Here is a 16,877-nt window from a genome sequence, read left to right as displayed (position 1 = left end):
AATGTGGATATTCTTTTACTGTATGTTTTTAGAACAGAATGGTTTTTCTACCTATAATAAACATTTTATTCTTTTTGGATGCCCTCAAAAAGTAGTATATATAATTGACATATAACATTATATTAGTTTCAGGCGTACAACATAATGATTCGATATTTGTGTATACTGCGATATGATTACAATGTCTAGATAACATCCATCACCATACATAGTTATAATACATTTTTTTTGTGATGAGAACTGTTAAGATCTACTCTCTTAGCAACTTCCAAACATGCAATACAATATTATTAACTATAGTGACCGTGCTGTACATTCTCATGACTTAATTATTTTTATAACTGGAAGTTTGTGCCTTTTTATCACCTTCACCCATTTAACCCACAACCACTTCTTACCCCTCACATGCCCACAGAAATCAGCAATCTTCTCTGTGTCTATGAGCTTGGGTTTTGTTTTTTAAGATTCCACATGTAAGTGAGATCATGATATTTGTCTTTATTTTTAGACCAAAAGATGACTATATAATTAACATGTAGTTGGATAGCACTTTCTTAGCAATTAACTTAAATACAATAATAATCTGATACCTAGTACTGATACATTTATTAATTTGTCTTTTCATTTAAAAAAATTATTCAGGGGTTATGACAAAAACTGTTCTGCATTCAGATGTTGGGGCATGGGGGCAGCAATGGGGTACAACCCAAAAACATATTTTCTCTTTTCTAGAATCTTGATTCCAGTGGAGAAGACAGATAAACTAATAGACCATTTTCAAATGTGATAAATGCTAAGACAAAGCCATTACTTATTTCAAATATATAAAAATTACTCCAATTTAAATTCTATTTTTTGCATATTTAAAAAACCAATTCAAATCTTAAATTACTTTTTCCCTTTAAATTTTTATTGCTTATTGTTTACTTGGAAAAATAAAAATAAATTCAAAGTAAATAACAAGTGGGCTGGTGGAGTGGCTCAGTTGGTTAAGAGTTGGCTTAAGAGCATGAGCTCTGAGCAACAGAGCCGCCAGTTTGATTCCCACATGGGCCAGTGACGCTGTGCCTGAGCTGAGCCGTCACTGAGCTGCCAACAGGTGGCAAGATGGCTCAACTGGTATATTAACAAGATTGCCCATTCAATGGTGGGAGAGGCCCACCCACAACTAAGACTGAACTCGGCACCTTGAACTGAGCTGCCACCCGGATGGTTCAGTGGACAGAGTGTGCGCTCTTAACAACAAGGCTGCTGGTTCAACTCCTGCATGGGATGGTGGCTACACCCACCAGCAACTAAGATTGAACACAGCACCTTGAGCTTAGAAGCCACAAGCTGCCAAAGGGAAGCCAGATGGCGACTGGCGCCCTCACAACAAAGGTTGAAGAACAACAACTTGGCTGGTCCCCTTCCCCAATTCCCCAACACTGTTCCCCCTTCCCCAACTCCCCAATAAAATCATTTAAAAAACAAACAAAAAACAAAGTAAATAAATAACAAGTTGTGAAGAGACTATAAAAACCATAATGCTTAGAAATAATTACAAAAGAGGAGCCTATGAAATTGTAATTAATAGTATTACTAAAGCAGCTTACAGCTTTATAAGCTTTACAAGAGCTAACAAGAAAAGGTTTTAGAAGAAATTATAATTTACCTGCCAAAGTTAGCTGGCAAGAACTCAAGAAAAGCATCATTCAGATATAACTGGGTTAGGTTTAACAGCTGAGAAAACCCATCAGGAAGCCTACATAAAATAAACCAGAATTAAATAAATTAAATTCACATATACAATTTCAGTCTCTTACTAAAATCTCACTAAGAATCTAACATGTTCTTAACAGATAATAGCCACCTCTTTACTTTTATGAGTGATTTGCAAATTGAACTTTGTCTTTTATAACTTACTTATTTCAATGCTTCTATCTTTATCTCTTATAAAAATGTAGCAAGGCAATATTTGTCTCAATAAGATAAAATGCACAAAATTGTGAGCTATGAATGAGGCACAATACACAGAAATGTATTTATGACATCCACAGGCACTCTTGAAATTCACCTTATCTAACATCGATCCAAATAATTAGGTAAGGAATTCTAAACCTTGACAGTATTGACTTTTGGGGCTGAGTAATTAATTGTTGTGAGGCGCTGTCTTCTGCACTGCTGGATGTTTAGCAGCAACCCTGGCTTCTACTCACTAGAAGCCAAAAGCTGTGAAAACCAAAAAAGTCTCCAGAATTTACCAAATGAATCTGAGGGCAAAATCGTCCCCATTTCAGAACCACTGGTTTAGATTACTTTTAATTTCAACATCTGGTCACTAAATAATAAAGATTGCATAATTTTATAATGAGCAAAAGAGAATATTAAAAAACTGAATGACATTTTAAGGTCATATAAAAAACTATATGTATTAGCTTTACTTTCATTCCCTCTGACTTACAAAATAAATTACAGATTTAGAACTTGATGCTAGAGCAATTATTTTCAGATGAAATAAAGTATCTTTACATGTTTGTTCTGGATTTTATCAAATACAAAATTTTCTTGCAGTAAGAGATATCCATCTTTGACTCATCTTCTTTCTCCCCTATGTCACATTCCTCCTTCTTACACAGCAAGTGAAGCAACATGATGTTCAGGAAAACTCATTAAATACACTGTTATAAAATGTGAAAGCTGGCTTCAACTTAACTATACTGAGATATGTTTCACTCTATCATTTTCTTTACCACTTCACTTTTGCAAAACGTAACAGCTTTGGTACCAGGAAAATGTTCTGTTTATATCAATTAATTACCATCATAAAAGAATATATATGACCTTTGTTATATGGTATAACCAATCACATGGCTTTTCCTTTTCTGTTGTTTTTCCCTTTTGACCTTTCAGTTTCTTTTATTATTTTCGAAAGTTTAAGTGTGTCGCACATTTCATTTGTAGGTGAAGACTTTCTTATGTTGTGTATGTATGAGAGGGGAGACCTGCATTCTAGTCTCATTTATGACACTAACTATTTGTGATACCTGGAGCATAACACTTGCATTACCTGTTTTGAGTGTCAAGTTTACTTTTGCAAAAATATGGAGTTAGGGGCCGGCTCAGTGGCACATTGGTTAAGAGCTGGCTTGGGACGCCAGAGGGCCCCGGTTCAGATCCCACATATGAGGGCCAGTGACACTGCCCTCTACAGCTAAGATGCTGAACAACAGCTCAACCTGGAGCTGGGCTGCCGTGAGTCGCCAGCGAAGGCATAGGCTGCAGCCCCTGCTGCAGTGGGTTCCCATGGGCTACCATATGTAGCCAGCAGCCAGCATGAGCGGCCAGCAGCCGCAGTGAGCGGCCGTCCAGAAGCCGGCGACTGATCTGCCTTGCCCAGGAAAAGCGCAATGATGGTGCCAACTTGGGCCAGTGAAGCAACGTCCTCCACAACTAGACTGAAGAACAAAAGGACAGCAACTTGTCTGTCTCCCTTCCCCCCATTCCCCAGCAGTGTTCCCATCCCCCAATTCCCCAATAAAAATCATTAAAATATATATATATCGAGTTAGAAATATTATTAAAAAGGTTCCTTTTAAATCTAAAACTGAAATTTTGTACAGTTTAAGATTGATAATTGTTCATTAAAATATAGAAAGTAATATATTCTATTACTATTTCATAGCTGTAATATTCTACTACTATTCATAGTTCCGTAGTTATTCACAAAAGTAACTTATAATTCAACAGAGAACTTACTTGGAAATAGGGTTTACACTGGCCTCCACAACTGTTAAAACTTTACAATTTTTTATATTTTCTGGAAACTCCTGTATTCCTAGAAAATGAACAAATAATTAATGATCAAATTAAAAGAATCTATTACAGAGGACAAAATAATAACAATAGAAATAACTGTATACCTTAGAGACTGGAAATTTATCAACTGAGCAGGATCTAGATACCAACACAGAACTACCTCCACAATTTCTCTTTTCTTTTGCATCTTTTGTTCATTTGCCTCTTTACAAATGCTAAGTATCCTGATTAGTTTTACCTTCCTTTCCTTCTCTTAGCTCTTCTGAAAATTAGTGTCCTCTCTACGTGATGCTAAGGACACAAAATGCAGAACACATTCTTTCTGTTTTTCTAACATAAAAAGCAGCTCTGCTTTTGTAATTCTGGGCTCCAGATTGAGCTGGCCCTTAATATACATAAAATAACAAAGATGAAAGCAAAGTTGAAGCTAGTGAGGTGGAAAATCCACGTCACATATGCCAGCGGCTATGTCTGAAGGCAGTTGTAGGCCAATGCTTTTATTAAATACCAGAAAAAAGTTGTGACAAGTCATATTACAGTAAAAGCTTCTAAGTACTTATTTTTATTTCTGCAACTTGTCTCAGCAAAAATATAGTAATAGTAATTTGTGAACAAGCAACAATCCATATACCAACTTCAAGTAGCACTGTTGTAATCTAGACTAAAGGAATGCCAATTAACAATTATTTTATTAAGTGTATTGGGGTGACATTGGTTAATAAAATTATATAGGTTTCAAGCGTACAATACCATAATACTTGTACATTATCTATATATTGCATTGTGTGGTCACCACCCAAAGTCAAATCTCCTTCCATCACCATATATTGGTTTGTCGGAAAAGTCATGATGTATTTTTTCTTTGTTTTTTGTTGCAAAAATGTGTCATGACTTTTCCGATAACCCAATATTTGGCTCCCTTTACCTAATCCTTACTTTCTGGTAACCACTAAATTGTTGTCTGTGTCTATGAATTTTTGTTTGTTTCTTTGTCTTGTTCGTTTGTTGCTTTCAGTTTCATATCCCACATAATTAACAACTTTTTAAATATTCCAAAACTTCTCTGCTTGTAAGACCCCATTCGTCCACTAACTTGATATGATTATGCAACAGAGTTGACACTAGAAGATCATCTAAGCCTCTTTCAAAAGATTTCATCACTCTGATTCTAAGCAACTTTACCACAGTGCCAAGTATACAATTTCAGGTGATGAAAAATAAATAATGCGAAATCACCAACTGTCAAATACAGTAATAACTGATCCGTCAAAACTCATCAATGGATGCTAAAATTAGTAGGTAAAAGAATGTTGAGAAACAGGGTATTAGTATACCTTCAAAGTTTCTCCCCAAACGATACGTATTATAATAGGAAAAAAGTAACTTTACAATGAAGCAATCTCACAGGCACCACCTGGAACTGCTTCACAGTTAGTATCACCAGTTAACATCATGTGACACCTAATCTGAGGTGCACTGAGAAGGGATGCAATATCCCTACTCGTATTCTTGCCCAAAACCCCAGAACCTGAATTTAATCATCAGCAAACATCAACCAAATTCAAATAAGGGAAATTGTAACAGGCCAGTAATCTTCAAAACTGTCAAGTTAAGAGGGCCAGCTGAGTGGCTCAGTTGGTTAAGAGCTCGCTCAAGAGTACGAGCTCTGAGCAACAGGGTCACTGGTTCAATTCCCACATGGGCCAGTGAGCTGCACCCGAGCTGAGCTGCCAACAGGTGAGGTGGTAAGATGAATCAGCTGGTGAGAGCACCTGCTCCTAACAACAAGGTTGCCGGTTCGACTCCCGCATGGGACGGAGGGCTATGCCCACCTGCAACTAACATTGAAGGACAACAACTTGGCTGTTCCCCTTCCCCAACTCCCCCAATAAAAAAACCTTTAAAATAAAAAACAGAACTAAAAACAAAGGAAGACTAAATAACTAAGAGGAGACCCAAGAGACCTGACCGTGGTTGAGTATCCAAACCGACTACTACTACTATTACTACTAACACACACACACACACACACACACACATACACACACACACACATACACACACACGTAAACTGGAAAAATCTGAATAAGACTGGGGGACCGTTAACAATAGTTCTAGAATATCGCAAAACGCTATCATTGGGAGATAATAGGTAACGAGTACACAGGACCACTCTGTAATGTTTCTTGCAACTGCATATGAAACTACAATTATCTCAATAATAATTTTGATTTAAAAAATCTGGGCTCAATGATACCTTAAGGAAAGGTTTTATCATTGTTATTACAAATTCAATTTCTCTAACAGTTTCGAAATAATTAATTGTTTTCAATTTCAGTTTTAGGAACTTTTACTTTTGCTGGAATTTATGGAGTTAACGTAAATCTCCAAATCAGGAAATGTAAACACTGATGGATACCTAATGATATTAAGGATTTATTGTTAGCTGTTATTTTTTAAGTGTAATAAGACTAGAGTGGTTTCACTTGAATTTCTTATATATGAAAGGCTGTCATTTGCTTAAAATAATCAGAGGTGGCAAAGTGGGAGGTATAGATGAAACAACAACATATTGATAAATGTTGAAGCTGGCTGAGAGGTACATTCGGTTTATTATATTATTCTCTCTACTTTTGTAAATGCTTGAAATACTCCATTATAGAAGATTACCACTGTTCAGTCACTGGAAACAGACTCAGAGAAAACACAGAGAACAGGGTTAACAGAAAAGGGCTTTAAAACAGCTATTGCTCTTAAACGGAACAAAATGAACAACATACTGGGGAGGAAAAGGTTAAATGTAAGAAATACAGTATCTGAATGAAAAATGCACGGGATAGAACTATAAGATTAGAGACTGTAGAAGAAAAGTTCAGCTAGCCAGACAGCATGGCAAGACAAACTAGCCAATCTGAAACATAGAGTGAAAACAAAATTTAAAAATGTGAACAAAACCCAGTGATATGTGAGACAATATTAAGCAGGCTAATGTACATTTACCTATCTTTAGAAGTTTGTTTAGCAGTCACCACTAAGTATACATGTTCTCTGAGGAGAGAACCTCTGCCTCTCTTGTTAGCTACTGGAACAGGACGTGGTGCATAGTTATTATCATTGTCACTAGATATTTCCCAATTCCTCCAGAGTGGCAATACCAATTTTTATACTACAACACCTATTTATACAAGTTGTTGTTGACATTTGACATTGTCTTTATTTGTTTGCTAATGTAAGGGGTTCACCAGAAAGAGATATAAATTAAAACCAGACATTTTCCTGATGTTTTATAGTGATACTGAATATATATTTTTATGTTTACTCATTATTTTTATTTCTTCTTCTTTGAACTCCTTGTTCACTGCAGTTTCCATTGGATTACCTTGTAATTATTTATAAGCAGTCTTTAAAAACACCAACATATAAAATGTTTTCTCACAGCCTGTCATCTATTATTTTTATTTATATATTTTGTTATGTCAAAATTTTGATCCTTTATTGCTGTGCTTTTTATATGTTAAATAAGGAATCTTTTCTATACCGAAGTCATAAAAATATTCTCCTACATTTTCTAATAGTAATTTGTTTTTCATATTACTGTTCTTAATCCACCTGTATTTTAGTATATACTGTAAAGTTTAACTCTATTTTTACTATTTCCCATATAAAAACAATGTGCCAACACTTATAAAGTCTTTGGTTTCCTTATCCCATTGATTTGTAGAGATACCTCTGTCATATTGAAAATTCTCACATGGTTATATTTCTGGACACTCTTTTCTGTACACACTTCTACTGATCTATTCCATAGTTTCGTGCTTTTCCTCCATTTGGTTCATACTGCAGTTTGTGTTAATTTCTGTTCTAGGTATGTGTGATAGATTTATTACATCGATGGCCTCACTCCCTATACAACTCTCTGCAATGTGATATTCCAGCTCCTCCCATGAAAATGTTTAGCATAATTCCTAATCCTGCTTCTGGGCTCAGTCATCTGTTCTGCTTTCGCCAAGGAAACTTTAACAGAGTTGATGAAATCAAGTGTTCAAAAAAGCCCTGGCTAATTTCCACCAGCTCTCAGGTTCCTCTTCCTGTTTTGTGAGAGCATGCCTGCAATGCCTGGGCTAGCCTGAAGGAGGATGAGATGTACAGAAAAGTCATTCCAGTCATCCCAGCAGAGGATTCCCAGAACTTCAAGTTCAACAATCATTATGGTTTTATTATTAAAGTTTATCACTCTTAGAGGCTGAGTTGCAGACTTTCCCCCTTTTCTCTAATCTCTAGAATAGCCTTTACAATTTAGGGATTATACTATCTCATGAAGGTTTAGTCAAACTTATCCCTAAAAGTAAGCCTGGTAGTTTTTCTGACTAATAATTCGATTTAATATTGTATTCATTGGTCTTTTCAGTTTTCTACTTCTTGAGTTTTGAAAATTTACTTTTCATTTCATCTAAGTCTTAAAATTTAGTGGCTTCATAATCATTCTTTTTCTTTTGAGTGAAAAGTAATTTTTCTTTTTTAAGATTTTTATTGGGGTATTGGGGATGGGGAACATTGTGTTCCTCCAGAGCCCATCAGCTCCAAGTGAAGCCGCCGTCCCTCAATCCCAGTTGTAGAAGGCATTATCCACCATCCCATGCCGGGAGTCAAGCCGGCAACCTTGCTGCTAAGAGCACATGCTCTCAGCAGCTCAGCTCGTGCACAACTCACTGGTCCATGTGGGAATCGAACCGGCGACCCTGTGGCTCAGAACTTGTGCTCTTAACCAAATGAGCCACTCGGCCAGCTCTGAAAAGTAATTTTTAAATAAACTGATGGTAACAGAGATGTGAGAGATGTTGCTTTAGGAGGGTATGAGGGACATAAGAATTTTCTTAATGGTAAAATAAAAACTTGAGAACCCTATTACAAGCTCCAAAATTGGTACCACTGATCTACAAAGCTTTTTTTTAACTTAACATTTAACAAACACTCCAATTATACACTTTAGGGCATTTATACAATGAACTACTTCATTGTATCTTAGTATCTGTGCGCTTCTTATATTACTGCTAATAGGCTGACTCAATTCTCTATTCTAAGCACATGCAACTAGAATACTGTATCTTTGTACAACAAACATTTTGCTAAATTTGACTTACATACCAATAACAACATCCATATTTTTACACTAATTTTCTTTTTTTCTCATTCATTTACATACAAAATATTTAAGGTTACTGAATCTTGTTCTGCCAGGAGGTAAGTTCTTATAAGTCCTTCAACCTACAATTTGTTTCAAGTGATAATTCTATTGAAGATACATTAAAATAACTTCCCCAGTACATTGAAATAGCACCGCTTTGCTAAATTGGCTATATTTTTTAGTGAGGGTGGCTGCAGGGCCTAAGTGATATCTGGTGGCAACTTAGGACTCTCAGAGCAGATGTAAGGCACGGAGGAAAAGGGCAAAACAGAAAGGAGTTTTGATCTATTATGAAAAAGTTGCCATGAACTTTTGTTTTTTAAAAAAATCGTTCTATGGACATATTTCATTTCTCTTGGGTAAGCACCAAAGAATGGAATTGTTAAGTTAGTTATATGTCTACTGATGTGGTGAATTACACTGATTAATTTTCAAATACCAACCTTTAATGCCTGGAATGGATCCAACTTAGTTGTGGTATATAATTCTTATCATACACTTAAAAAAAAAATTCCACATTTACAGGAAGGATGGGAGGGAAGGACATTCTATAAGTACTGGTCTCCTTAGCACCCCGCTTCATTTTAAAACTTAGCTAAATATCTCATTTCATTGTCTTTGATTAAAGTCCATAAAGTGTCTTAAATAGTCTAATAAAAGATATTATTCCAAGAGCTACAATATTTTTTGTACATGATAAAGTCTATCTAAGGAGAAAAATACCAAAAAATTATAGTATGTTCTACTGATCTAAAATTATATATGGAGAGTGAATAATTTCAAGAATTCTATATTAGACTCCTACAAGTTTATATTTAATGCAAAATAATGCTTGTATCATTTTCCACAATACAAACTTTTCTTCAAACTAAATAAAATGAAGCATTAGATTAGATATTCTAAAATGTGGCTATCCTCTTCATATTTCTCTTATTAGGTACAGAAGAACACTTTCTATGTTACTGAGAGAGAGAAAATACCCCTTGACATCTAGGAGTTGGTCTGTTACTAACAACTTATCCTTGGTCTTACTATGAACTAGCTGCCTGGCATTCAAACGGAGGCCTTGGTATTCTCCTGTTGAACTAAACAATTTCACAGAATGTTGACAGCGAACCAGGCTGTTTTTTGACCATGACAGATCAAGACAAAAGCAAATTTGTACTCATGTCTGAAATTACCAATTATAGAATTACCACTATTTCTTGACAGCCAGCATCCCATCCACAGCAACCCTCATGTTCTTAAACCCTCCCCCAAATCACAAAACAAAAGCCAAGCACTATAATAAGTTTTTTAACACCCTCTGAGACTTCCCCCTTCAATCCTTGTGGTATGGGTTTTTGCCTGCTGCATCAAATAATAAACCCAAATTTTTCAACCATGTGTGAGTTCCTGGTGATCTCTGCTTGGATGGCATCAATACTGCAATACCCTGAATGTAGAAAGTAAATTAATAGTGGTTCCTCACTGTTTCTGCACTTTAAAGGCAATGGTAATAAACAATACAGAATATAACACTGAGTTCCAGTCAAAACAGTCTAAACCAGGAATTTGAAACTCAAATGATTACAATGACCAGTGGATAACAGATTATGATTTGGACCAAGGATAACACAGGAGTGGTAAGGACTATGGCAAGGCACAATGCACGCACACCCGAGTTACAGTCTACATTGTTAACACACTTGGCAGGAACCAGTGATCACCTGTCTAAATAATTTTTAAGTTCCAGGTCAGTATAACATATAGTTTTTCTTCTTTCATTATCTTAAAAAAAAAAAAATCAATGTATTAAAACAGCTCAACTTAAACATTAACTATTAAGCAAATTAGCAATTTTAGAAATTTTAAAACACAAGGGAAAAATATAGTGACTTCCCCAGCAATCTGTAATTTCCCTGTAATTAATTTAACTTCTTTGAGTAGTTTGTCCCCAAAAATCAGATTTTCTCAGGTTTAATGAACTTCTGCTTTGACCACAAACTTTCAAATCATTCTTCCTGGGCTTTTTGACTCAAAATGAAAGGCTTTATTTAACCTCTCTAGAATTCCCATATCAGATAGAAAGATCTGAGCTACTTTTTCTGGTTTCTCTGCTTTATAATTTCTGGCCTTTTTTCAGTGTGATCATACAGTAAAATTAATAACTATATAGTCTTCATTTCTTTTATCTCTCCTCCCCACCAGTTTTCCCTATCAATCACTTTGCCAGAATGTTTTAATCATCATCCCTATTAGTCTTCTCAAAAAGATAGGTCATTTGAACACAACAGATGATAATTTCTCTAACACCAGTTGCTATCTGCAGTGGCTTGGGATAGCAGCTTGACGAACTTTTTATTTCTTTAAAAAGTTAACAATAAACCAAAACTTTAGACACGAAAGGGAAGGAAAAATTAAGATTCATAAATTAACACTCCAGTTTTATCATAGAGTATAAATGATAAAAAGATGAATTCCTTAAGAAATAAAGATAAATAGTAATATCTTAAATTTATACACTTCCTATACACAGAATGGTCCAAAATGTAGTTGGTAGTATCATGAGGCAGGCAGGGAAGTGGTAATATTGATAATATTATATATAGACTAACTGAAAATTAGATTAATTTACTATATAGAAAACAATAAACAGAGAAGCAATGTTTAGAGCCAATTCTTACTCCTAAAAAAGTGTTTTAATCACTAAACCATATTATCTGGCTAGTTGAAAAACACTGGAAGAACTATGCAAAAGATTAGAAACTAAAAAAATCTGAAAGTAAAGAATCTTAAAATAAATGCTCTTAAATATAGCTTGCTGAAACACAAATAAAATATGCCACAATGTTTCCTGCCTCCTTCCAAGCAGGGCATACAGCTAATGAATATGAAAACAGTATCTGGCACATTAAAAATCACCTAAAGGGAGAATACTAGAGCTCAGTTACACTATTATAGCATCTTATTCAAGGTTTACATAATAAGATGTTACATAGTAAAAATTTAGGAGTAATCCAATTTTCTCAGAACCTAAGATGGAACTCATCCATCTCTAAAATAGTGGTCATTTGAATACTAAAAATATTAATAATTTCAAAATCGGATAAATAGTACTTACGTTTACTAACCTTTCTTTTAATACTTGGGATACAGTAGCATTTGATATGTGGTGGTTTATTAGTATCAGGCGATACTATTCCATCTCTTACTAATTTTGCATACTTGCTTGTCTTTTTGCCCTGCTTGTCTTTTGCATTTTTTCATTTAGCAATTTAGCAATTACTTCCTGACCACTTACTACTATGTGTCAGTATTCTAGAAGATGGGGAAACACTGGTGTGCCAGAACAACATTCTGACCTAATAATTCCTCCTTATGCATCGAGGCCTTTCTTGACATTCCTAGGTCTAGGATGCTCTGTGCTAGTACTTCCTGTTGTATATTCTTGTTTCATTCAGCAACTTATCAGCTATAGAACTAATGGTTACTAATGGGCTCCACTATTAGACTGTCATTTTTTTGGTCATTATAGCTGGGTAAGGACTATATTTCATTGCTTTGTATACATTGAATGCTATAAGTGCCTGATACTCATTCTAAAATTTACAAATGTCTACTTCTCTCTCATTCCAAGATAAGCCCTTAACATTTTGGAATATATCTTCCACTTTCTTCAATGTACATCAAAATTAGCAAAGACTATACATCCCAGGAGAACAATGACCATATCATTTTACTTCTAGGATTGTAATCCTAGCTCCCAATAAAATAATTGGTACAGAGTGGTCACTCAATAAATATTTGCCAATGTTCATTTCATTTATAATGTTGCAATATATATATATATTTTACCCTTTAACACTACATTGTAAATACTTCATGTCATTATTGATGGAGCTACATTACGCTCTACTCTCATGGCTATATCAAATTGTGTAATCAACAATGGACGTAACATTTCTGGTCAAGATGGCAGAGCAGGTAAGTGCTCTGCTTTCATCCTCTCATGACCACATCAAAAGTACAAATAAACTACAGAACAAGCATCATTGATAATCGCCTGACATCTAGCTGAACAGAAGTCCTATAACTAAGGATATAAAGAAGCTAGAGGGCTGGCTGAGTGGCGCTGAGTGGCATGATGGTTAAAAACTGGCTTGGGACGCCAGAGGGCCCTGGTTCAGATCCCACATGAGGGCCAGTGACACTGCCCTCTACAGCTAAGATGCTGAACAACAGCTCAACCTGGAGCTGGGCTGCCATGAGTCGCCGGCGACGGCATAGGCTGCAGCCCCTGCTGCAGTGGGTTGCCATGGGCTAGCGTATGTAGCCAGCAGCCAGCGTGAGCGGCCGTCCAGAAGCCGGCGACTGATCTGCCTCGCCCGGAAAGAGCGCAATGATGGTGCCAAGTTGGGTCAGTGAAGCAACGTCCTCCACAACTAGACTGAAGAACAAAAGGACAGCAACTTGTCTGTTCCCCATCCCCCAATTCCCTGGCACTGTTCTCATCCCCCCAATGCCCCAATAAAAATCTTTAAAAAAAAAAAAAGAAGCTAGATCGAGACTGATGGGAGGGGTGGAGACATGGAGAAGGCTGGTCCCTATGCCAACCTGTGGCAGTTGAAGACTGGGAAGGATGTCTTGGCTGCGGAGGTCTACACTGGGGGCGGCAGGGGGAGAGATTCCAGCCCCACACTGGGCTCCCCAGCTTAGGGTTCCAGTGCTGGGAAGAGATGTCCCATAATTTCTGACTATGAAAACCAGCAAGACTGGTAGAGTAGGACAGAAGGCAGCTGGAGTCCCAGGAATTGCTCTTAGGGTGCCCGCACACAGACTTGCTTGCTAATGGACTTGCTCGCTCTAGACTCCAGCACTGCAGCATCACCTTGAGAAGCACCACGGACTTATGGGGAGGAACTAAATTGTCTGGCTTCAGGGTGAGAGCTGGAGGGGAAGCTTTCTCCCAGATAGAAGTACTGGCAGAAGCCACTATTCCTTTGCTGAGCTGTCCCCCCACCCAGTGTGCAGACACAGGTGGCCACCATATCTTGACTCTCCACCAACCTGGCTAACACCATTCACCCCATCCTGGTGATTCCCTGAGCCCCCAAACCCACCCAACTAGCAGGCCTACCCATATGACTTCCAGTGGCTTTTCCATATACGGCCTGTCTAGGTTCATGCTGCAGACTTTCCTAAAATCTCTCAAAGGTTCAGACACCCCAAACAAGAAGCACCTTGTCTCAGTGTACCATGTACCTGTTGCTAAGTAGCCCCACATCCGGCACCAGTGGTAACCGGCCTCAGTCCACAGCTTAGAATCTCCCAGGTGCCTCCAAGCCCAGCGCAGGTGGAAGACATCTGTGGATCTCTTCGTGCCTCATGCCAGGTGGCCCTAGGGTAGGGCACAGATGGAGGCTGAACTTGGCCTGTGGCAGACCACCACCAGGATACTTCCACAGATGACACACCTAAAAGGCAAACTGGGCAGGCACCAGAGCCCCACTAAAGCAAATACTACTCCTGCACAAGTTACTCCACTGTAGTCACAGCCAGTCTTCACAACTAATCAGCCTGAGGGTCAGTCTCTCACACTGGTGTGCAAACAGCAACTAAGGCTTAACTACTACAGGAGGGCACATACAACCCACACAAGGGACACACCTGCAGCACCCAGCTCAGGTGACCAGGGAGACTGTGCCACTGGGCCCCACAGGACACCTACTACATAAGGCTGCTCTACTAACACCAGGAGTCATAGCAGTCCTACATAATACATAGAAACAAACACAGGCAGCCAAATGGGGAGACAAAGAAATATGTCCCAAGTAAAAGAACAGATCAAAGTTCCAGAAAAAAAACTAAACAAAATGGAGACAAGCAATCTACCATATGCACAGTTCAAAACACTGGTTATAAGTTTGATCAATGATCTCAGGGAGAACTACAACAGACAGAACTTCAAAAGAGAACCAGTCAGAAAATAATATAACTGAAATAAAGTATACATTAGAGGGAATCAACAGATTAGATGAAGCAGAGGTCTGAATCAGTGATTTGGAAGATAAGATAGCAGAAAACACCCAATAAGAAGAGCAAAAAGAAAAAGAATAAAGAAAAAAAAGAGTTTAAGGGGCCTCCGAAAGACATCAAGTGTACCAACATTTGCATCATAGGGGTACCAGAAGGAGAAGAGAGGGAAGGAATTAGAAAACTATTTGAAGAAATAATGACTGAAAAGTTCCCTAACCTGGCAAAGAAAACAGACAAGCCCAGGAAGCACACAGAGTCCCAAACATGAACCCAACAGGCCCACGCTAAGACACATCATAATTAAAATGGCAAAGGTTAAAGACAAAGAGAGAATCTTAACAGCAGCAAGAGAAAGACATTTATTTACAAGGGAGCTGCCATAAGATGGTCAGCTGATTTCTCAACAGAAACTTTGCAGGCTGGAAGAGATTGGCACATAACATTGAAAGTGCCTATGACCAAGATTACTCTACCCAGCAAAGCTATCATTTAAAATTGAAGGAGAGCCTTTCTGTCTGGCCGCAGCCATCAGGTAAGCCAAGATGGGCGTTTACAAGTACATCCAGGAAATATGGAGGAAGAAGCAGTCCAATGTAATGTGGTTTCTTCTCAGGGTGCACTGCAGGCAATATTGACAGCTCTCTGCATTCCACAGGGCCCTCTGCCCCCCTGGCCCGATAAAGCGCGCAGGCTGGGATACAAGGCCAAGCAAGTTTATGTTCTATATCAGGTTCGTGTGTGCTGTAGTGGCCGCAAATGCCCAGTTCCTAAGGGTGCAACCTATGGCAAGCCTGTCCATCACAGTGTTAAGCAACTCAAGTTTGCTCGAAACCTTCAGTTCGTTGCTGAGGAGCAAGCTGGATATGACTGTGGGTTCTAAGAGTCCTGAATTCTTACTGGGTTACTGAAGATTCAACATACAAATTTTTTGAGGTTATCCTCATTAATCCATCCCATAAAGCTAGCAGACAGAATCCTGACACCCAGTAGACCACCAAACCAGTTCACAGCACAGGGAGATGTGAGGGCTGACATCCGCAGGCTGCAAGAGCTGTGGCCTTGGAAAGGACCCCAAGTTCCACCATACTGCTGGTGGCTCTCGCCGTGTGGCGTGGAGAAGACACAATATTCTCCAGCTCCAATAATACCGCTAATATGAGTAATGTTTGTGAAATGCTTACCTAATACACAATTTAGGACAGTTATGTTTGCTTAAAAGTGTTGTCTGTTAAAACTAGTTGTCTGCAGGTAGCTTCCATGAACGCATTGTCAAATTATGAAAGTTAAAGTGTAATAATGTTTGAAGACTATAAGTGATGGTCTACTTTGTTTCTCATAAGATAAATACTTTTGTCTTTGCTGTACCTTAATAGGGAGTTTCTATGTCAGTGTTTAAAATGCTGTTTGGTATAATAGATGAAAAACAAATTCTGTGAAAGAGGAGGGTAGAACTAGCCATGTAGACTTGCTAGTGCCTATGATGAAAACTACAGCTTTATTGGGGTAATGCAATGCTGTTGGTTTACTCTCAAGGGGCTGAGTTTTGGTGTTTGGCAAGGTCATTTTAAATTGAATTTTGCTTAGAAACGTGAAGGATATACTAATCCATTTTCATGATCATGCAGAAAAATGAAATTGACTATGGGGCTCATATTTTTAGATTTAACCCAATATTCTATTTACATAACTGCTGGTTCAGAAATTAGAAAAGTTAAAAGAATGCCACTGTTATTAGGAAAATTAAACAACCCTGTTGCAAGGGAGTTCTCTTACAAATGGAATTCTCTTACAAATGAAACAAATCCTGGTTAACCTACACAAAACTGGCTTCGTCTCCACAATACTACTATTGAAGATCACAAAAGGTGGAGGCTCC

General features: G+C 37.7%; 1 protein-coding gene and 1 pseudogene across 10 annotated transcripts in view; one reads left to right on the top strand and one right to left on the bottom strand.

Annotated features, from left to right (window-relative positions):
* The window catches only part of ERBIN (erbb2 interacting protein), a 113,723-nt gene that overhangs the window by 50,214 nt on the left and 46,632 nt on the right, over positions 1-16,877 (bottom strand). For 9 of the 10 annotated variants that reach the window (XM_019652442.1, XM_019652443.1, XM_019652449.1 and 6 more), the window contains exons 4-5: positions 3,739-3,817; positions 1,655-1,744 (exon numbers count right to left, since the gene is read on the bottom strand). The exons of the other annotated variant lie outside the window; for it this stretch is intronic. In XM_019652442.1, the coding sequence (XP_019507987.1) occupies positions 1,655-1,744; positions 3,739-3,817 (169 nt within the window). The remainder of the gene's footprint in view (positions 1-1,654; positions 1,745-3,738; positions 3,818-16,877) is intronic. 10 annotated transcript variants of the gene reach the window in all.
* Positions 15,544-16,624, top strand: LOC109388060 (60S ribosomal protein L15 pseudogene; annotated as a pseudogene).

Source organism: Hipposideros armiger, unplaced genomic scaffold (genome assembly GCF_001890085.2).
Source record: "Hipposideros armiger isolate ML-2016 unplaced genomic scaffold, ASM189008v1 scaffold_179, whole genome shotgun sequence".
NCBI lineage: Eukaryota > Metazoa > Chordata > Mammalia > Chiroptera > Hipposideridae > Hipposideros > Hipposideros armiger.
Note: the sequence above shows the minus strand (reverse complement) of the source record. Positions and strands in the feature narration are given on the sequence as shown.